At 44.6% G+C, this 23253-nt stretch overlaps 1 protein-coding gene across 1 annotated transcript in view; it reads right to left on the reverse strand.

Moving 5' to 3' along the window:
* Nucleotides 1-1082: 1082 nt before the first annotated feature.
* The window catches only part of MREG (melanoregulin), a 60635-nt gene continuing 38464 nt past the window's right edge, over nucleotides 1083-23253 (reverse strand). The window contains exons 3-5 of the mRNA XM_045078720.1: nucleotides 5556-5646; nucleotides 3885-4048; nucleotides 1083-2883 (exon numbers count right to left, since the gene is read on the reverse strand). Of these exons, the coding sequence (XP_044934655.1) occupies nucleotides 2749-2883; nucleotides 3885-4048; nucleotides 5556-5646 (390 nt within the window). The 3' untranslated portion in view covers nucleotides 1083-2748. The remainder of the gene's footprint in view (nucleotides 2884-3884; nucleotides 4049-5555; nucleotides 5647-23253) is intronic.

Consider the following 23253-nt stretch of genomic DNA (forward strand, 5'->3'; position numbering starts at 1 on the left):
CACACTTTTCCCCAGTGTACAGTTATCCAGGGAAATGACTGTAGGTCCTTTTGAGGAAGGACTAGGGAAGTCTTTGCTGTATATACTTGCAGTGGTGTTGCAAAGACCTCCTCGTGGGGATCTAGACCATCCTCCGGTCACTAGTTTTTGGATCTGGAAAATAGCCAGGGTCTGGAAACCTATCAAGAGATCATAACTTTCTGTTAGGGTAGCTGTGCCCCATCTATCTCCTGGTCAGCGTTCTTGGAGATCTTTCGCTGGTATAGCTTGAGCAATATTCTTACTGGTCACCCCTCTGTTCCGCCTCTAGGGATGCTGTGTTCTATTAACCATCTCCAACTCTCTCTGCAGGGACCCTCAGACCCGACCACTCATTATGATCCTTGTGTCCACTTTGCTTCTGCCAGTGAAGCACTGCCCCTGGACCCCTATTTGTCCCCTGCATTGCTATTAGTGAGCCCACTTCTGGAACAGCATCTGGACCACAAGCCTTCTCACTGAGCTCCTCAGTGATGTGGCTTCCCCCTCACCAGTGCATTCCTGATCACCTTGCTCCGCGTGTCCACTGTGCCTTCCTAGGTGCCCCCTTTAAGAAAACATGAATACTTGATTGTTTACTGCCATAATATCCATGAAGCAGGACATCAGCAAACTCCAGGGTTTCCCCACTGGAGCACATTAAAATAAATAACTTTTAATATGGAAAGTTCCATTCATCTCTACCATCTGAAAGCACTGTGCATAAACAGATGAACCTTTGAGAAGTACTACAGTGGTCAACAGGGAGACATTCAGAAAGTAGGAAAACCCTCCAGCCGCCAGCACATCTGTCGATCGGGTCCTGCCGAACCCTGTGTGAGCTCTGGAGTGGTCCAGCAATCATCCTTGAGCCTGCCATGTATTGTGGTATCACCTGGACTTGAGCACAGATCTGCCCTTTGACTTGCTTTAGGACAAGGGGGAGGAAGTCCTTAAACCCATTTGCCTATCAGCTTCTTTACCCTTTATTTTAAAGGGATTATGGAAAGAATGATCTGTTTCCTCTTATTTCTTGGAAATATCACACACATCCAGCTGAAAAGTAAATAGGAAAACTTTTTAATTCCCTGCAAGGAAAAATTCCTGGATAATTCCATGTTTCTTATACTCATAGAGACATTCTTATCCTTATTCATACATCACCAAAAATAAAGACAATGTTTACAATTAATTCTCCAAAGATGCAAAAAAGGCAGAAAGACAAAACACAAATTCCAAGGACAGACATGGAAACAATACGATTTAGAAAGATTTATTGTTTATTTTTAGTTTTGTTTTTATTTATTTGTTTCACTGTTTGTACGTTTATCTCGCAAGAGCCTACAGTAGTGAGGGAAATCGTCTGCAGGCTAATTTTAAACAATGTGTGAGAGAAGTTAAGCATTAAATATAAAAAATAAAACTTTTGGCTTACTTACTATACTAGAAAGAATCTTCCTGAAACATGTCAGTTAAGTTGATCTGCAATGGATTAATAAATGAAGAACATGTATCTTCCTCTAAGAAATATTTCAAACATTGTATATACTACTAAAAGAGCTGGTCAGCAAGTGTTCAAGTCACCATCCCCTGAACAAACTAAAGACAAGTTACCCTTTAGCTGAAGTCAGAAGAACAAAGTCTGTAGGAGTAAAAATATTGCCAGTGTTCTCAGCAATCTACCAATACATCTGACAGGTTCTGAAAGTCTACTCAATAATGTGAACCAGGAGTCATTTCCCGGCAAGCTCCTTGCTTGAGTGGCAAGTAACTTCCGAGGCTGGACTTCTCAGTCTGTGGAGAGAAGCAAGTTGTATTGGCAGCTTTGCTCCATATTGAAAATCCAGAAGACAGTCCTGCAATGACCCTCTGTGTAACAGAGCTGCAAGTCTGCACTGCGGGTCTCTGGGCAAGTGTGACTCTGCCGCTGAGCCAGAAGCAGATTAAAGAGAACAGGAGGAAGTGGAGGTCAAATGTTTCAGTTGCTAGACGCTAGCCCAGATAACATACCATGGCCTTGAGGTCTTGAAATGGATGAGATGCCAAAATGAGGTAATCAAGTATTGATAATGTTAAGAATTTAAGATGCATGTCCCACCACTGAGGACAGAGCTTTTTGACATGGGATTGATCTATCTGGAAGTCCCTTCTGGGCAGCCCTGTTAGATATTCCTATTATCTGCTACATTAGAACCTCTGAAGAATTCTGACTTATACTCAAGATGATGCCTCTGACACCTGCAAGGTTCTGAAGGAGCTTCCAAATCAAATAAAAGTCACATGATGCCTGGTATTATTTTAGCATTAGCTTATATTACATAGTGATTATTTAAAATTCAGTAGTCCATATTTGGGCTCAATGATAGCTTTATCAGTCTTATTGTTTTCTTACCTAGAACATCCCACTCTCCCAATAGGCTTGTTGTACAACCAAAACCAAAATGGGGACAGTGGGTTCTTGAAATCTAATCAGCTGGGAGGAAAGATCCCAGTGACCATATCCCTGATGCAAGATCCCAAGTGTGTTTCAACACAACCCAAACATTTCTTATCATAACATCCTCTTGAAGACCAAATATTCCAAACCCTTAGTTTTTTGTAGGATTTAGAATGATTTTTCACTTAGCTAGTCCCTCCACTTGCTTACTGTCTTCTATATGCATTTGTCCAACTTGGATTGGCTGTTGAGTACCAGCAAGGGGATCCCAATTCTGCTTCCTAGACTGTCCTTTAAGGACTTGGAAATGGAAGGTAGTGCAGTTCTTTCTGGCCATCCGCCAGGCTTGGGACTCCTGGCTTCTTGGGGTAAGTTCGACTGGCGATTTTAAAGAACTCTTCTGCTGCATCGAGAGCAATGAGACGGTCCTGCCGAAGATTTAAACATACAAGCATTGTCAAGATGGGAACTCAGCCATGTTGATGGGAAAACCAATCTAGTAACAATACCCACCCTAAAAATAATCATGAACAAGTAAAACATTGCTTCAGTTTTTCTCAACAAATTTAGAGATGTCCCTAACCTTTACTCATATTACCCAAGAAACATTCCACATTCGTAGTAGAGTCCCTTTCAAATTCTTTTTTAATCTTAGGTCATATATATATATATATATATATATATATATATATTTTTTTTTTTTTTTTTTTTTTTTTTTTTAGATTTTATTTATTTGTTTGAGAGAGAGAGAGCATGAGAGGGGAGAAGGTCAGAGGGAGAAGCAGACTCCCCATGGAGCTGGGAGCCCAATGCTCCCAGGACTCGATTCCGGGACTCCAGGATCATGACCTGTGCCAAAAGCAGTTGCTTAAACAATTGAACCACCCAGGCTCCCAATCTTAGGTTATATTAACAATGCTTCTCACATCTCTGACCTACAAATGATTCGAAAAGCTGGCTGCATAGCAGAAGTGGTTGAAAAGTACGGATTCTTGAGCCACAACCTGAGCCTCAACAGGGCTGAGTGCAATCCAGAAATCTGAAAATTTAAAGCCCGTCAGGTGGTTCTGATGCTGTCGGCTTCTGGAAACCAGCGTATAAGATGCCAGCTTCGTCTATCTCCCCAAACTGTGGTGTTGTGGTGGTGCTGGAATGATGAGTATTTGGAATAACAGTAAAGCAAAAACTTAAAGCAAAATGAGGGCACTTAAAAAATACTGGAGTGCCTGGGTGGCTCAATCAGTTAGGCATCTATCTACCTTTGGCTCAGGTCATGATCCCAGGGTGCTAGGATCGAGCCCCATGTTGGGCTCCCTGCTCAGGAGGGAGTCTGCTTCTCCCGCACCTTCTTCCCCTCCCCCAGCCCCCACTTGCTCTCTCAAATAAATGAATAAAATCCTAAAAAATATATATATATATCTCCACTTACCACAACAAAGAGGTATCTCTCCGAGAGCTCCCAGCTTGTTGGAAAAATACTGGTTTCTTCAGCCAGTTTTAACAATATCTCCCGAGCCTTCCTTGTATTTTTAGAATCACTAATGGTGCTGAGTTTCGTCACGGACAACAAAGAGTCAGCTTCCTTTTGAAAACCTACAGACGTTATATGTTAATAAAAGAAAAAAAGGAGAAGAAAAGAAAACCTACAGAGATAAAACTTTACCCCTCCTGTAAATACAGTATCGATAAGAAATGGCCATCCTGCAGGAGATTAAGAAGGTACCCAGGGGTGCCTGGCTTGCTCAGTGGGTTAGAGCCTCTGCCTTCGGCTCAGGTCATGATCCCAGAGTCCTGGGATCGAGCCCCGTATCGGGCTCTCTGCTCAGCAAGGAGCCTGTATCCCCTCTCTCTGCCTGCCTCTCTGCCTTCCTGTGATCTCTGTCAAATAAATAAATAAAAATTAAAAAAAAAAAAATGAAGGTACGCAGATGTGCACTCCAAACAAACGTCAGAAGCCAAGGCCCTGCTCCGCGCACTCCTTCCCAGGTCAGTGTGACTGGCAGGGTCTTTAAAGTTCTTTTGAGATTTCTTCTGGTCTCATTTTCTTCGTTAACTTTTCCCTCCGAGTTAAGTCTCAGAACCTCACCCACTGACAGCTTGCTACTCCCACCTCTTTTTTTGGCACTGAAATCCTCCTCCTACTCCTTCCTCTTCCCCTACCTGCCTCTGCATTTTGGGACCTGCAAAGTGGTTGTCTCCAGGCTTCTACTTCTCCAAGCCCACATTCTTTCCCCCGAGGCAATAGTCTTGTTAAAAAAAAAAAAATTACTCACCCTAAAATATGAAAGACTGAGAGATTCATACCTGCCTGGACTAACTCACTTTATAGAAGGAGACAATTAAGTCACAAGAGTGGTGAGTCAAGAGGGCAGGGGTCCATCCCACCGTAACCCAACGGAGCAATGGGGAGTGATGCCAGCAACCTGTGAACAGGTATGAGGCCAAGGGATTCTGTTCTCTTCCAAGGCAGAAGGATGGAAGACTTCGAACTCAATACATTCATGCTTTAAATACGAAAACAAGGTCATTTTCCAAGGTGAGGGGCCACGTTTACTGTATCATGACTCTAGCCGACTTAAGAAAAACCAACGCCCAATGTCTTTTTTGATGCCACAGGTCTATGTCCCAACTTGGAAGGTTTCCCAGCTTTGAGTCCTTCCGAAAGTCCACACTGAGTTTTGCTCTCTCTCATACAAACAACATTTCTTTCCACCTGCCTCATCTTCAAGCACCTCCTAACTGGCCAATCACGCTCATCTAATTCAATCCATGATGTACACCGCCAGAAATATCCGGTGGTGGTGCCTGCATGCTTCCCCTGCCTGGGATACTCCGCGCTGAGCACAGATGGGAGTAGCACATGGCCAAGTATGTCCTCAAGACACAGGCTTGTAGGAACAGAAATATGAGATGTTTATGCTGGAGGATACAAGGAGCACAGGATTGGGACCGTAACCCGTACAGAACAGCTCCAATCAGTCAGCTGCTGATGTGTCTTCTGGCCTTTGATACAAAGCTCGAAGAAGATCTCGAAGAAGAAAGGGAAGAGGAATGACCACCCCTGGCTATCTGTACCATTCTCAGTCACTCTCAGACTCACCTAAATCCTCTAAGATACGTTTCCATCTATTTCTCACTTCCCTCCGGATCTGCCGCAGGGTGTAGATATCGTAGTTGAGTTTTTGCCACTCCTGAAGGAAAATAAAAATGCAGATTTATTTTCACCCCTTGCCGTCCACTGTTCTCTAATGCCCAAATGGACACTGAGTGAAACAGGTGGGTCTCCTCTTCACCAGGCTTCAAAACCTTTCTGAAAGGAGAGGAGGGCACGTGTGAGAAGGCGTCAGCAGGAATCCGACGGCTCCCATCTCCAGGGCCTCAGCCTGGAGCAGGCGATGTTCCTTAAACTCTTCCTGTTCCCGGTGTCTCAGCCTCAATGCTCTTATCTGTGAAGTGGGGGTGTGGAAAGGGATGACTTCATTCCAGACAGTTATAAAGATTAAAGGTGTAGAATGGCACACACCCACATTCAGTGAGCCCCTACTAAAACCCATGTATGACCAAAGCCATTTTATCCCTGAAGAAACTAAAGCCCGAAGACATTAACTGGGGCATCCAATACCATCCAGCTAATTGGTACCAGAATTGGTATTTGCATCCAGGTCTGACTCCAAAGTTCATGAGAAATACGGCACACAGCACACACCAAGAATTTATCTCTTCCTTTGTTATCAGAGTACAGTAGACCTGGGAATCCCAAGTTTCTGGCTTCCTGGCCAGCGTCTTCTTCACCGTATCCCAGCACTGCTCTCTTTTGCTTCAATAAGATTCACACAACAAGGCAAATCTTTTCAGGCAGAATTGTTTTCAGAACTGCTAAAAAGCTACCATTCTCAAAACTCCAATCTTATGGGCAGTAGGGCCATCACATTGGTCTCCAAACAGAAACTGAATCTTTCAGAAGCATCAGAATCTTTATTAAGCTAAGCGTTTCTTTTAAATATCACGGGCATTTTTTGTTAAGGAGCCTTATCTATACAGAACAGTCATTTTAGAGTATACTTTTTCTTATCAGCAAAAACATTAACCACACAACTGTTCTAACACACAGCTTCAAAGAACATCATTCTTTTTTTTTTTTTAAGATTTTATTTATTTATTTGACAGACAGAGATCCCAAGTAGGCAGAGAGGCAGGCAGAGAGAGGAGGAAGCAGGCTTCCCACTGAGCAGAGAGCCTGATGTGGGGCTCGATCCCAGGACCCTGGGACCATGACCTGAGCGAAGGCAGAGGCTTTAACCCACTGAGCCACCCAGGCACCCAAAAGAACATCATTCTTAATGCTCAATTTAAGATTCAAGTGTGTGATACTCTGACTCCTCTAAGGGCGAATGTTTCAGGGATGACACCCATTTCCTATAGTTCCTGTTGAGCCCAACCTTGCTCGTTGCTAATCAGCCTTCATGACTGGCTAGGAGAAATCCATTTAGCTGCCATTCACAAATATTTATAGATACCACTTTGAGAAGAAAAATCAGTGAAATAAAGGGAATTTTGTTACAACTACATTTTAGATCTTGTATTGAAGGACAGGCCATCAAAAAGGCATTGATTTCAGCCATTTTTTTAGAAGCCAGTAAGTGGGGGAATTTGAGGACTCTCTCCTGGTCTTCTGTAGGGCTTTTGTTTGTTTGTTTGTTTGTTTTTGTCTGTTTATTTTTTGGACCAAAGGCACGTGTGAACATGTGTGGGCACGAATGTGTGGTGACGGAGGTCTGGGATAAAGCCTGTGCCCTGGAAGAAAGCAAAGTTAACTGAGTCATCTTGGAAATATGCAACCCTGACCCATCTTGAGCATCATGTTCAGGGCATGATACATATAATTAGCTACAGAGTGGGTAAGTTGGGGGGAAACCTCCACAATTGTTGTTCTCGTTGGATGGGTCTTATTGTACCACATTGGCCATTCAATGTAGAGCATTCTGGAAAAAAAACAAGCCTGCTGGAGCCATCCTGCCTGGGTCTGGGTCCCGGCTCCATTATTTCCTAAGAGCCTGGCTTTACACAAGTTCATAACTTTGTCTCATGGCCTCGTGTGTGGCATGGGGACACTGTATTACCGACCTCATGGGCTTATTCTGAGGAACACATGTGTTCATACAAGTGCTGAAAGGGACGTGTGATGCCCATTCTCCTCCAGTCAGAGGGGATACGGTTAAAAAACAATCCTCCAAGACTCCGGATGAGGACTGAGGGCAGCATCTCATTTGGGAAGACCTCCAGAAGAAAAAGTGCTCAGCTCTTAGTGTCAGGTACAATTTTAGACTTTTCCTAAGAACTGTTTCACCATTCTGGACACTGAATTTTATAAGGGACCAGTTTCCACTAAGTGGAAATACAGAGCCCTTTCACAGAAAGTTGAAAGGGTTTCATAAGCATTTTTGAACGCCCAGAATTTCATGCTCCTTTCTATGTCTTTTTTCACGCTTTTTCTCTCTCATCTTCTGGTTTGTGCTCTCTCACTGTCTTTTCATGAGTGTTGTTTTGGTGCTTTTTGCTAAAAAGAAGATTGTAAATAAATAAATTATTACACAGAGCAGTGTTGTGCTGATTCTCAGTGAAGTGAGCCCTCCTTAAATGGAAAGTGATGGGGCTTTCAGAAACACTTGATTGGAGAAACCCACACAATCAAAAAATCCACAGATAACTTTCTGTCTTCACACAACTTTAAATCATGTAACAAACCACTAGGTGGCTTCATTAACTTGTGATTCAAGGTCTCTGAGCCTCTGTCCTGGCTTCTTAGGCTGAAGCCCCAGAACTTGTCTGCTCAGCTCAAAGTAGCCAAATCCTATCCTTTCAGAGACCCAGCCTCACTGGGTCGTCCAAGTTGAAGACTTTTTTTTTTTTTTTTTTTAATTTTCCTCCTCTTGCTGCCCATCTATCAGCTCTTTTGCTATTCCTAAATTCCAACGTTTGCATGTCATACAAATTCTTTCTGTTTCAGTATCTGTTACTCTGAAAAAAGCATTTGATGGAGAAGTGACACTATGACATTAAAAAATCTGCTAAGGACAGATCTCCACGTGCATCGCCCCCCCCTCCACCCAGCCAATTAAGCATCGACTGACTTGGGTGCATGGGAAGTGCTGTTAAAATTAATGGACTAAAGCCATGCACTTCCTATATCTGGATTATTACTGTCATCTTTTGACAGAATGGTCATGGGTAATCGCATATGAAAGGATCTGGAAGTTTTGTGGAAAATTTAAAAGCTCTAAAACCAGTAGAAGTGTGGGTAGGGTTTGCTTAGAATTGGTTTTGGATAAAATCAATGAAGAGGGGAATTTGAATTTGTCTTTAACATATGACCCCAACGAATGGCATCTGAATGCAACAAATGAGAAATGGTGATGGATAAAATCTTACCCATGGCTAAACAAACTAACTCACCTATTCTCTGCTACTGGAGAAAATCAAGTCTTGTGATGTCCTACAATTTTTAAATTGTCACACTTTGTTCTTAGACAAATAATTTTAAAATTAAGACTGGGGGCGCCTGGGTGGCTCAATCAGTTGACTGCCCAGGTATTGGTTCCAGCTCAGATCATGATCTCGAGGTCCTGAGACTGAGCCCCACGTTGGGCTCGGTGCTCTGCCCAGAGTCTACTTGGGATTCTCACTCTCCCTCTTCCTCTGCCCCTCGCCCCCCCTAAAATATATAAATAGATTTATAAAAAAATAACAAAGACCAATTAAATACCCTTCATAAGTGAGTTGAAATTCCAACCCATTAGATATCAAAAGTTGAAGTCTTACTTTCTAAAATAATCTTTTGTTTGTCTTTTGCTAAAACCTGATGTAATACACTGTGGCTCATCATGATACAGTGGCCTGAAACAGGAAGTCAATTAGCAAGGGTGTAATAAAAGAAATAATGCAGGGGGGCGGCTGGGTGGCTGCTAGCTAAGAGTCTAATTCTTTATTTCGGCTCAGGTCATAACCTGAGGGTTATGAGAGGGAGCCCCACATTGGGGGGTTCCACTCAGCATGAAGTTTGTTTGAGCCAGACTTCATATCTCTGTCTCTCTCTCTCTCTTCCCCTCCCTCCCCACTCTCTCTCTCTTTCTCTCAAAAAAGAAAGAAAAAAGGAAGGAAGGAAGGAAGGAAGGAAGGAAGGAAGGAAAAGAAAAAGAGAAAGAGTGCCAATTTGATTGCATAAGACACCAGGGAGCCAAGTCCAAGTGAAAGACATGTGAGTGAAAGTGTGTTACTGAAGGCATGTAGACCGGATTCTTGAGGTGTTTCTCCTCTCTGCTTGTTGGCCCACAAGATTCAAGCCGGGTAAGAAGGCTGAGGCAACACAAAGACAGGCAGAGCAGAGGACTGTATTGCTGTGAGGCTGTGGATGAACGAGACTGTTAAAAAAGTACTTCACATTTGCTAAAAAAGGCAATGTCTGCATTTAGAGAATGGACTCAAACAAGATGCTACATATATTTTAAGTCATCTTAAGCTCTTAGAAACAATTTCAAAAGCAATCAGTTTATCTTTAAGTCATAAAAATAATACAATTACACAGAAGTAAAAACCCAAAGAGAACAGAAGGGTCTAAAATGAAAATGAAGTTTGCTTTCCCATTTTCTTTTTCTTGTCTTATTCCTTGGTAGTACATTTGAACATTTCTTTTCCTTGTTCCTCCCACCCCTGCTCTCTTCTTCTCCTTCCTCCTCCTCTTCCTCCTCCTTCTTCCTCTGATAGCTACTTCCATAATTCCAAGTATCGGGCTCACATTCCCAATTTCTCATGTATTAACTTGAAACTTTCTTTGTATGGTCTGCTACAAAGAATAATTTAGTTGTTCTGTCTCTCTCTTTCTCCCTCTCTGTCTCGGTTTCTCTCATCGCCAGGGAGACAGGAAAAGTGGGGAAACAAATTGCCAACAGTATGTGGACAATCATGACCTTGCCACTGGGGCTGGCACCTTGATGCTCCCCACAAAAGCCAGGTTCTGATAGCGAGGAGGAAAGATGTGATAAGGACACCAGGGCAGCAAATACGTATGCAACAAAAATGTCTGCCTCAGACACATACTTGATGTCTGCTTCCCTGATATCTGTTTTCCCTTTCTATCAATCTGCCACCTTTATTCAGATTTTCCTTTGAGAACAGTTACATTCCCAGCTCTAAAAGTTGGTACCAACTGACTTAAGCCAATGCACTCGACTTTGGCTGTATATTAGAATCATGCAGGGAGCATTTCTAAAATACCAGTGCATGAGACCCATCTCCCAGGCTGATGAAATCAGAATCCTTTGAAGGGGTGCCAGGTTTAAAATCTAATAACTCACATCAGTAAGCACAGCCCTACTGGGGCAGGGATGGACACCTCACCCAGCTCAGCGAAGGAGATGTAGCTAATACTGTGAGGCTTTTGAGAGTGACTAGGAGAGATGTTCTCCCTTCTCCTGGATGATGCAGTGAGAGGGTAAAAAACCTAGAACTAGCTAGAACTGCTCCCATCACCATGACTACCCTGAGAAGAGTCAGCCTAAGGAAGAAGTCAACCCTCAGAGGAGGACAAAGGTGAAAGCAGCACAGAGAGAGAGAGAAAGAGACAGCCTAAGGACATTACCATCTCAGGATCTTATCTCATCTGAAGTCAGTCCTACTTCTGGAACTCTCTGTCATCCAAGACAATTCCACTTAGGTTTAGACAATGGGAGTTCTTTCTCTGGTCCTCGCGTCCGAAAGATTCATGTTACAAACTGCACTCACGGAGTACATAAACAAAAAGGAAATCATGACTACCATACAAAATATTAGTCTCGTGCTTTCCTACCTCTTGCTCCTGGGGGAAAACATTCAGCATATAGACTTATTTGGCTGGGTGAGGTTATGGTCTACAGAGAAGGGGGTGTTAATGGCTCGATCTTTCTGTCCCTAAGTGACTCAGGCGATGACACAGATACAAAAGCATTCCTTTTCTGGGTCCGGGGACTGCTTTACAGTGCCTCCTCTGAATTCTGTCCATCAGAGCAGAGCTTCTCACTGGGGCAAGACTGTACTTATAACAGGAGATTGGCTATGCTTATATCTCATCGGCTAATTTCTTCCAAAGATCTGATGGAGAGGGTTCCAGCTACCATCGACTGAAACACTCAACTCCCTTATTTACAAACACACATAGAATCTTTCTGGCTGGATCTAATGAGCAGTTCAAGCTGACTTTTGATTCATAATAACTTTGAGTCAAAACCTATTCACCATTTGAAACCCAAACATTAGGATACCCTAGTTTTTGTCTTTCTTGAATGGTCAAAAACCATTTTCAGAAGAAGCAGCTGCCTGTACCCAGGCTTAAATCTGCTTCTTTGTTTTCACTCCATATCCCAAATCAGACAATCACCAACTGAACTTTAAGAAATGGTCCTTATTGTATTTGATCTGCAAGAGAGTCTTTCCCAAATTTTGCATGAGTTAATATTACTTCCCTCATGCTCAACATGGCAGCTCAATCTGTCAAGACAGAATTCCAACCTAATTCCAAAGTCCACACACACTTAATTTTAAAAAAGGAAACATGAAAGAATGACTAGTTATTGTTACTACCTCAACACAGGTTCCTTTTTCTTGCATATTTATTGTTTGCTTATTTAACTTAGGGAATATGTTCATATGATCCACAATCCAAAAATAAAGGCCTTGTCTCCCAGCCATCAGGGTATAAACAAGGAATGTTTCCATTTTCCCCCATAAATGGTGGCATACTATATTCTGCACTTTTCACTTAATAGGTTTTAGCAGTCGTTCTGTATCAGAATATGAAGTTCCAGATCCTTCTTTAACATGACTTTCTTTCCCATCTGTGTAGACGGACACAAAATTATAATAAGCATATATATTTGGGGGCGCCTGGCTGGATCAGTTGGTAGAGCATGTAAGTCTCGATCTTGGGGTTGTACGAGCCCCATATTATGTGTAGAAATTACTTAAAAATAGAATCCTTAATTACTTAAAAATAGAATCCTTAAACTGCCTTTAGAATCCTTAAAGGCAGTTCAGTCACTTAAGCGTCCAAATTTGGCTCAAGTCATGATCTCAGGGATCCTGGGATTAAGCACCTTGTTGGGCTTTGCTCTCTGTGGGGAGTCAACTTACCCTTCTCTCTCTCTTCTGCCCCTCCCCCACTCATGCTCGCTTGCTCTGTCAAATAAAATCTTTAAAAAAATCTTTTAAAAATGTATATACATTTTTTTTATAGAAAATGGTCCCCTAAAAATTACAATATGTTCCTTAATGTGCCTGATAACTAAAAAATGCCTTAAGATCTTTTGCTTCTGGCACCTGGGGGACTCAGATGGTTACTCATCTGCCAGGTCATGATCTCGGGTCCTGGGATCAAGCCCCACATCGGGCTCCCTGCTCAGTGGGGAGTCTCCATCTTCCTCTCCCTCTCCCCTCCACTCATGTGCTCTCTCTCTCTCAAGTGAATAAATCTTTAAAAAAAAAAAAAGAAAAAAAAAAGACCTTTTGCTTCCCCATCATTCTTTCTAGCATCACCATTAGAAATGATTAAGTACCCCCATGTGTCACGCACCACAGATTTCCTTCGGGAATTTCCACTTCAATGCAACATTGACACGCCGGCTCTAACAACATTGCCTTGTACAAAAGTTAAACATCTACATCAGGAAATGGCCCAGTGAATGGGACCCCAATACTTTTCCTTGAAAGTGACAGCTTCTTGCTAAAATGAATCCTTTGAACATTGCTAACTGCCATCTCTTTCTTTCCATTTTTGCCTGTTTACATCATCTCGTGTTATCTTCTACTTACAATGAAGAGAGATTCTCCAAAGGATAGAAAAATCATATGGACTGCATCTCTAGTATTCCTTCTTTTTTTTCTGTGGGGGGAAATATCAGATAAATCAGAGAGAGACAGGCAGTGTGGGGGGCGTATATCTGCTAACAGAGTCTCTCATGTTTGCTTCTCACAGAGAAGTGTGAGATGGGTGATGCAGACGAGGGTTGTTTTGCAACCACTGAACAATAACTGTTGATGTCAGTCTGGAAAAAGGTTTTCAGTAATGCAGGACAGGGCTCGGTGTGGGGGCCTCATCATCGTTTTTATCATGGACTTCATGAAATCAAAGGCCACGGAGGTGGGAGAGGAAGCGAACACATGGCAGGAGAGAACCAAGAGTTAAAAATGTGCAACAAATAAGGTCCATGAAATAAAACCTATACGCTGGAATTTATTAGGACTAAATGGAGATATATCCTACTGTGAGGTTGAAACAGGGGACACAAGGGACCCACTTATACAGCAGTTCTGATCCAAGACAGGTCTAGGGTTTGACTCAACTAAAAGCTCCAAATCCACCCAAAATGGAACATTCAGTCTGCATTTCTCTTGTGCCAAGCACAGGTCTGGGCTTCCCAAAATAAATAGCACATGAAGCCTGCCCTAAAGACATGAGATGTAGCCCCCCAAACTGATGTATATTATACTGCCTTCATCATGAGCATCTCTGCACTCTGCCTAGAACCCCTGGGGGAGCTGCCTAAAGAGGCATCTTGACCAACAGGAGCACTGCCGGGAGAGGGACCAAGATGAGACGAGATGGTTAGGTCACAGCAGCCTGGCTGGGAGATCTGCAAACCACAGGGCTTTGGGAGTATGGTAAGGGCATCCTTCAAGCCTCAGCAGCTGCTGCATGGAAGAAGGAGTCCTCTTCTTTTCTCCTCTCTATATACACCCAAAATACAGGACTAAGACTAACAGATAGAAAAACCCCCAAGGAGCAAGATCAGTGGGAGACAGAACGTTCTTTTCAAATGAAGTCTTTGTAAGATGATGAGCTCTTCATCACTGGACCTGGAAGGAATAATTTCTATAGGAAATATACCACCGTTGAGCCTCGAACAGCTTGGGTGTTAGGGGTGCCGACCTCCTATAAAGTAAAGAATCCAATTTTATTCCCTCAAACTGAACTACTACCCAGCACCTGGGTGGCTCAGTTGGTTAAGCGTCTGTCCTTGGCTCAGGTCATGATCTCAGGGTCCTGGGATGGAGCCTGGCATTGGACTCCATGCTCAGCAGGGAGTCTGCTTCCATCTCCTCCCCGCTTATGCTCTCCATCACTATCTCTGTCTCTTTCTCTCAAACAAATAAATAAAATCTTTAAAACAACAACTGAGCTACTAATAGCCTCCTGTTGACCAGAAGATATAGTCGATTAACACGTACTTTATATATTATGTGTATTATATTCTGTATTCTTATAATAAACTAAGCTAGAGAAAAGAAAGTATTATTAAAATAATATGGAAAAGAAAATAGGGCAAATGTATTTACAGTACTGTACTGTACTGTACTGTATTTATCAAAAAAATTCCTTGTGTAAGTGACCTGTGTAGTTCAAACCCATGTTGTTCATAGGCCAACTGTATATAATTTTAAATATCCAGAAATGTAATTTCTTTTTTTAAAAGATTTTATTTATTTATTTGACAGAGAAAGAGAGAGCACAAGCAAGGGGAGTGGCAGCGTAGGGAGAAGCATGCTTCCCGCTGAGCAGGAAGCCCGATTCGATTTGGGGCTCCATCCAGGACCCTGGGATCATGACCCAAGCTGAGGGCAGTTTAGCTGACTGAGACACCCAGGCGTCCTCTAGAGATATGATTTCTGTAGTTTCTCTCAATATAATATATTTTTCTTGTATCAGCTGGCAAAATCCAAAAGGATCTCAAGGCATTTACAAAAAAGGAGAGACAGGTAGATAGAGATAATATGTATAGAGCACTTACTTCTTCCCAGGCTCTGCTCTAAGCCCTTTACATGTATTTACTTCAGTAATTCCCATACGTGCGTTACTCTGGGAGATGAATAGGATTATCCCATCTCAAGAATGAGGAACCTGAGACAACTTGCCCCCGTGTGCACTAGTAAGTGAGACCTGGGACTTCACATCCCAGCAGCCTGGCTATGGGGCCAACGCACGGTGCCACTGTCCACACCACCTTCTAAAACAGGAAGAAGGGATGGGTTGGCAGGTGCAAAGGGAGGAAAGGAATGGAGGAAGAGCCCAGAAGAACAGCTGGTCAGAGAAGAAACCAACCTGAAGCCAGAACAGCTGTGTCCAAGGAGGAACCAAGAAAACATAACTGAAGTCTCGGGAGAGACATTTTCTAGAGACAGCGTATTCCCAGGATGCTACCAAACCCAGCAACATCCTTCTCAAGGGCTGGCTCGCTGGGAAGTTGTGCTCCAGTCCCTCCTTTGGGGACCTCAGAGCAGGCAGAAAGGACCCCCACCGCTCCCAATTGCCTCAACCCTCTCTTCCCCACAGTCCCTCCTGCCCACCTCCTCCCCGTGTCCTCTATGAGGAGAGCCAGATGGGCAAAACCGTTCCCTCCAAGGCGCAGGGTGTTGGGTGGTGAGGGTGGCCTAACCTGCAAAGGTCTGAGATTCTGAGGACCACGGAGAAAAGGTCAAATCTTTGGCCTAAACTGTGCTTGTCTGCAACAGAGAGCCATGAAACTCCCCATAATTTTCTGAAACTATGCTTCAGGCTCCAAGACTGAGTTAAACAAAACAAAACAAAACAAGACCAAAAAAAAAAAAAAAAAAAAAACCCAGGGTTTCCTCAGACTTCCTGAGAGGTCCTTCCTCTGCTCCTCTCCCTCGCTGCCCCACCTCTTATTCCAAAAGGAAGCCAGCCACATTAAGCTCCCATCCTTGGAAAAGTCCCTGGGAAGCCTGCAGCCCTCTTCTGCCACGCTTGCAAGATGCCTTCATGCAGAACCCACGTCCTCCCTAGAGCACACGGGACAGCCACCGCCGGCGAGGGCACTCACTCACGTGATGGGCTTCCTCCTCCCAGACCTCACCAGAGGGCAGCTCTCATATGCCACATTCAAGAAAAAGGATTTTGGAAGGAATTAGCTCATACTTCTAAAAGGACAGCTGGGTCACTCGCTGACCCAAGCAGCCATGGTCCCCTGCCCGTCTCCCCTGCTGCTGCCTCAAGCTCTAGCCCACTCTCCAGGACCTCCTCACTGCCCAGGCTTCCCTGGGGAGCTTCCACCTGCTGCTGTCACTTCCTCCCCGTCCCCTGCCAATTCACCAGTCCCTGGCAGTCAGCGCCCTTCAGAGATGTTACCCCAGAGAGCGCTAAACTGCCTTCCCGACAGTCAGGGCTCCACATCCCTTCCGAAGGCCTCAGCCTCGGCCTACCTAAAGCATGGATTCCTGACGGCCATCCCCTTCTAACGGGCCTCTCTGGGTTTCTGTGGGAAAGGGAAGAAGAAAGTCGTCTCTGTGCGGAGCCCACTGGGTGCAGGACACGACGACTCTTCACCCGCCTCCATCCCGACACTGCCTGGCGTAGAAAGGTCCAGTCTCTCGCCCGGAGTGAGCAGCAGCAGATCTGAGATTTGGGTCGGCTCCCTCTCCAGGGCACCCTCCCGATGACCTCCGTCCCCCTCTCGCTTTCTTGGCAGCTCCTGCTTCCTCCTCCGCCTCTTCGTCTCCCACAACTCTGCCCGAGCCTCTGCCTTGGGCTTTCCCATCTCCATCTGTCCAGAGGATTCCCAACCCCCCAGCAATGCCTCACCAACCCCCCGTGGTCCCTACTTCTCTGTCAGTCACCCCCGATCTCCTCCTGACCCCACGCCTCTGCTGAGGGTCTCTACTGGCCCCTTTCCTCTGGCTGTCTCCACGGGGAAGGGCTGCTGCCCAGGCCATGCTACAGAACCAGTGAGACCCAGAACCAGCCTTGGCCGAGCCAGCAACTGCCCTCCTGCCCACCCAGCGTGGTTCCCTGCTGCCCGCTCCCCTCAGTCCTGCTCACCCCGATGCAAACCAGTCGTCTGCTCCCGCGATCTGCCCTCTGCCAAACTACTGCCATGCCCCGGCCTTGATGGAGCCTGAAGAGCTGCAGAAACTGGTCCCTCTGCTTCCTTCCAGAAGCTAGTATCCCCCAACCCGCTGTCTTCCTAAAGCTGAGGCTGGGCCATTTCTCCGCTCAAACACTTGGGTTGTGCTGCGGTGCTTACTGAATAAAGCTGCAATTCCAAGCAGGCTCACCATGCACTGATTCTCCAGGCTCCACCCACCACATCCAGCCCCAGGAGTGTGCACCTGCCGCGGGACCTCCTCTTCCCGAGCACCTTGCACCTCCGTGGCTTGCACCACGTTCACGCACCTCCTCGTTCAAGAGCCAGCTAAATCCTATTCACTCGACAAGGTTCTGCTCAAATGCCTTCCGACACCTTCACCTTTCCCACCGACTGCAAGTAACTGCTTTTTTCTTTCGAAATTTCTCAGCCCCTATATGAAAACTGTTGCAGAGCTGTTTACTGTACAGACACTGGTACAAAGGTATTCGTAATGTCTCCTTCGCTACTAGACCGTAGGATCCCTGGGTACAAGAACCTGGATTCACCCACATCTTACACAATCCTCTGTGCAAAGTGTTGCCCCCCTCGTGGGTTCACTGAATTCAAACGAATATGACAAATCACATAAAGGCTGCATTCTGCTGGTGATTCAGTGCTTCTTTTGATCTAGAAACCGGCACTAAATCTCATCAGAAAAAGTCATTTGGGCGCTAGTCCATGCCCTCTGTGGACAAGGCTGGTTTGTATGATCAAGATATTTTGATTTCTGTGTTTTGGGGAAATGATGAATTTGAGAAAGGTGAAATTAAACAAAATAATCCATCTCCTCCAGCACTCTGTGCCTGATCAAGTATTTGACATTTCAGAAGTTCTTTTCGCATGTGGTTCTTTAAGTAATAAGAGATGCTGAGGCCGGCCTGGGTGGCAGGTGCCGTCCCTTGCACAAAATCCAGTGTGATAGTTTCGTAGAGCCCTTTCTAGAGACATGTGTGAAGTGAGGCTCTGACCGTTTAAATAACCCAGCTGAGATCTCACAGCTGTTAGCAGGAGAACCTAAAATTTAAACACAAGTCTGTCTGACTCCAGAACCCACGCTCCTCCTGGTATCCTAAGCTGCCCCTCAACTGGGCCCAAATTTAGCCCGCTCTGTTGTCCTTCCCTGTCACCAGCGTGGAAACTGGGACACAAGGAGAGAAATGGAACACAAAAGCATTCCAAAAGCAGCTTCTGGCACAGCCACTCGGGTCCAGAACAGGGACAGGCCCCCTCCTCTGTTCTCCGGCTACCCCTTGTTGACTCGCTCCTCACTGCCCAGCAGCGGGAGGACACACCAGGCAACCAGATTCCAGTGCGAGCGGCAGGCTGGGGAGAGTGGGCCAGGAAAAGAGGCCACGCTCCGTTACACAGAGAAGCCTCCTTTAAACACAGCTGGTTCCCAACAGTGTCAAGGGCACTGACCCAGGAGGGGCATCCTCTTTCAGGGCTATAAAAGCCTGTTTTCTCCACCTGCCAGATACGGTGTGGAAGTGGGAAAGACAGAATCGTATTTCACTGTTCCTAGACAGCCAGGCCGCTCATCTAGCCCTCTGCCTCCCCCTCGCCCCAAATGGCACAAGATCAAATGACAGAGCTGAGAACCTCGGCGTGCGAAAGGTTGAACAGCAGGGAGATGGACCTTGGAGGAAGGGGCAGTGAGGAGTGGTGGCCAAGGGGGGCCCAGGGACCTGGCCCTTAGGTCCTTGGGGGCTTCAGGGCTCAGAGGGCCCTCCAGATGCTCCAAGCAGGGGTTGGCTTTATCGCTTCTGCCTGGACGGCTCATCTGTCTGGAGCATCTGTTGGTGACTTGGGTTTATGGAAAGGAGCCTTTTGGAGGGGCAGGTCAGACTCCCACGCAGTTCTCTCTCTCCAACTTTGATCAGACCCACCTCTTCAGTGACATAAGAACAAACCTCTGGGTAAGACACCTACGTCTGGGGCTCCTCCCTATGGACCTTCCAGAACTATCCACTTGCTCTTCTCCTGAATCCCAGGGAAAGCTGGGCCTGGTGGGGTTCACGATACCCCCAGGTCTAGGACCAGCCTGCTGGGCTGACCACCAGGAGCCTCAAACTCCTAATAGCATCCGGGAGTCACAGTCTGCAGAGCCATGGAGGGGCACCTCCTTACCCAGATTGCCTTTTTTTTTTTTTTTAAGATTTATTTATTTATTTGACAGAGAGAGAGATACCAATGAGGGAGCACAAGAGAGGGTGAGTGGGAGAGGGAGAAGCAGGCTGCCCGCTGAGCAGGGAGCCCGATGCGGGGCTCGATCGCAGAAACCCGGGATCCTGACTTGAGCGGAAGGCAGAGGCCACCCAGGCGCCCCACCCTGATTGCTTTAATGCAGTCCCACTGCCCTTTGCAATGCTCCTGTGTTCTGACCTAGAACTACAGCTAGAATGTTGACCTAGAACAAATGAGACATAAATGCCAAGCAAAGCTTTTCCAGTTCTCCTTGTTTATTTTCATTCCCCAGCTCTGCCAGGGTTCTGGAAACAGACTGCTTTGCAGCCAGAGGCCCCTGACCTAATTCTTTATCTGGTTTTAACTAGATTAAGCCAAAGGTTAGCTCCCAGCTCCTGCTGCCGAAGTCTGCCAGCAAGGCCATGGAACCAACTGGGCTTCCGAGCAATGAGATTTTAAGTCAGTTCTGTCTAATTTGGGGGGTTCCAGCACACTCCGGCTTCCGAGTTAGGAGAAGGGTCAGACTCAGGGTGTGATTTGGCGAATGCTGTCAGTGGGAAGAACTGGGGGGGGGGGGACTTGGAGTCTGCATGTGACATTGTTATTCCTAATCAAGGAGCTGGAACCAGCCCCAAGTCCTAGGACAATTCATGGCTGTCACCAAAAGCAAAGGATGATAAGCCTGCGTTCCTGTTCAGGGAGAGCAAAGGGGGACTTAGTTTCTGGCAAGGTAGAAATGACCGATTCATTGACTTTCAGCATATACCCACGAGGAAGGCTGTTGCTCCCAAGTACTGAGGCAAGTTTAGATTTAAGGACGGGTTGTTTGAATCCAGGATCTAGAAGACAACGGAGACCCAGCCAGCCCTCAGCACCCAGCCCAGGGCTGTGCAGCTCCCTTACCAGCAGCCACACGTGGCAGGGCTGAACACAGAAACGCTCTAAGTGTAAAAGACACGCGGGATTCTGAAGACTTTATACCAAAGGGAAAAAAAGAAAAGAACATAAAATGCCTCATTAGGAGATTTATAGTGATTATATATTGAAATGATAATAATCTAAATATGCTGGGTTAAAATAAGATACTATGAAATTCAATTTTACCTATTTATATTTACTTTTTTAAATGTGGCTGGTAGGAAATTTAGAATTACTTGGGGGGCTTGCAGTATTTTTTTCTTGGACAGGGCTGATCTAGATAATACTATGCCCAGTGGTTTAATTTCAAAATGTGGCAACATTATGGGGATTAATGAGTCACTGCTCCTTTTATTGCTAGTGTGTCTTTCAATTTATAAGAGTGCTAACAATGAATTCTGGACACGGAAAAGAAATTTTAAAAATAAATAAAAATTTTTTTAAAAAAGTGCTTTCACACCATAATCTCAGTACATGACACCTAAACCCAGGTAAATGTACCATTACTTCTAAAAGACCACCAAGACAACAGAAAGGTATATCATCTGACTGAATAAAAACCCAAAACTTTCCTTTTAAATTGTATTTATTTATTTATTTGAGAGAGCACACAAGCAGGAGGAAAGGCAGAGGAAGAAGCAGGCTCCCTACTGAGCAAGGAGCCCCATGTGGGACTTGAGCCCATGACCCTGGGATCAGGACCGGAGCCTGAGGCAGATGCTTAACCAACTGAGACCCCCCCAGATGCCCCACCTCAAAACTCTTCTAGAAAAAGGAAAGAAAATAATAATACAAAAGTAAGAAACAAGCGGTGGGTGGGGGGAGTGTTTGATACAAATAATAGCAAGAGATTAACATAGAAAAACCACACTTGTGAATAAGAGATATCAAAAGAGAATTTACAGAAGGATCAATTAGGAGATAATACCAGCTCTTCAAGAATTCTCAAGGAAACAATGAATGTTGTGTTGCTGTTGCTATCTAGCCAAATTATCTATGAGAAGCAGCAGACAAGGAGAATGCCTGGGCTGGGCAGGGTGTGAGGAAAGGGGCTCCTTCACTACAATTGAGAGTTACAAATTTTTTTCACAAACAGGGAAAACTATTGGGCAGTGTGTTTCAAAATATATAAAAATGGGTAAACTATTTAATCCAGTAATTCTAGTTACAAGTATCTATCCTAAGGAAATAATCTCGGGGCGCCTGGGTGGCTCAGTGGGTTGAAGCCTCTGCCTTCGGCTCAGGTCGTGATCTCAGGGTCCTGGGATCCAGCCCCGCATCGGGCTCTCTGCTCAGCAGTGAGCCTGCTTCCCCCTCTCTCTGCCTGCCTCTCTGCCTGCTTGTGATCTCTCTGTCAAATAAATGTACAGAATCTTAAAAAAAAAAAAAAAATTCTAAGGAAATAATCTCAAATACAAAAGATGTGAATGCAAAGAATATTCATGAAAGCACAAATCGGAAAGGCAAAAAAGTGAAGACGAAAGACCTAAGATGCATTAGTCATCAGTGTTAAGGCAGAATATTTATTTACTTATTATAATATATATGAATTTTTGAGACAATTATATATAGAGAATATATATAGTACATATCTATAGGTACATACAGTATAAATTCTATATGTATGTATATACACACAATATCTCAAACATACAGAAAAATGTATAATATAGTACGCTAATATTTATCTCAGAGTAGAATTTTGTATAGATGATTTTTTTCTCCTATACTTTCCAAATTCTCCACAATGGTTATATACTTCTTTTATAATCAGAACAGAAATTTTAAAACACCTAAGAAGGATTATTTTTAACAAAAATAATTTTAAATTTTAGATTTAATAATTTAGGTAAAAATTAATTTTAACAAAGCTTCCTTTGGTAATCCAAACTAATGTCTACTTACTCCAAAAATGAAGAAGTCTAGTTATGAGTACCATTATCATTTGAATTTACTTAGAAAAGTATTTACTATGTTCTGGATGACAACTCACAGACCCTACTCAACTCATATGACTTCAATTAATTCTGTTAAACTGAAAATCCTGTGGATAAATTTGTAAGTTCCTTTGTGTGTGTGTGTGTGTGTGTGCGCGCATGTGTGCGCACACACCTCAATATTTAGCTGAAAACACCGTTGCCTCTGTGGGGCATTTACTCTGCATTCTGGAATCTCTGCCAGCTATGAAGAGGAGGGGTACAGAAAGTAGGCAGACAGAGCAAGGACAAGGTTAAGTGTGGTGAGGAAGGAGCCCCAGGAGAGCTAAGATTATCTGGGGATGGCGGGCATTCGGGGGAGCCAGGTAGAAGCACAAGGGAGAGAAAGAAAGGGAAGAGAGAAATCAGAAGTTATAATTTGCTTTTTTTAAACTAACAACTCCCCAAATCCAAAAGTTTCTCACTTTTTTTTCAAGCCAGACACTTCTTATTGTAGTGGTGACTCTTTTTTTAAGTAGGCTCCGTGCCCAGTGTGGAGCCCGACATGGGGCTTGAACTCATAATCCTGCGATCAAGATCTGAGCTGAGATCAAGAGTTGCGTACTTACCGACTGAGCCACCCAGGCACCCATGTAGTGGTAACTTTTTGTAATCATTCTTCCTGCATACTTTATCACCAGGGACCCTGCTAATAAATGTCCTGTCTGTATTAAAAACCTGTCAGCTTGTTTACTTCTACCTGGCACTGAATCTTGCCTGTCTTTTTCATCTTTGCCCCCCAGGAGGAAGAAGTTAAAGCAGCTGGTTTGTG

This window comes from Mustela putorius, unplaced genomic scaffold (genome assembly GCF_011764305.1).
Source record: "Mustela putorius furo isolate JIRA1106 unplaced genomic scaffold, ASM1176430v1.1 tig00000275_pilon_pilon_pilon, whole genome shotgun sequence".
Taxonomy (NCBI): Eukaryota; Metazoa; Chordata; class Mammalia; order Carnivora; family Mustelidae; genus Mustela; species Mustela putorius.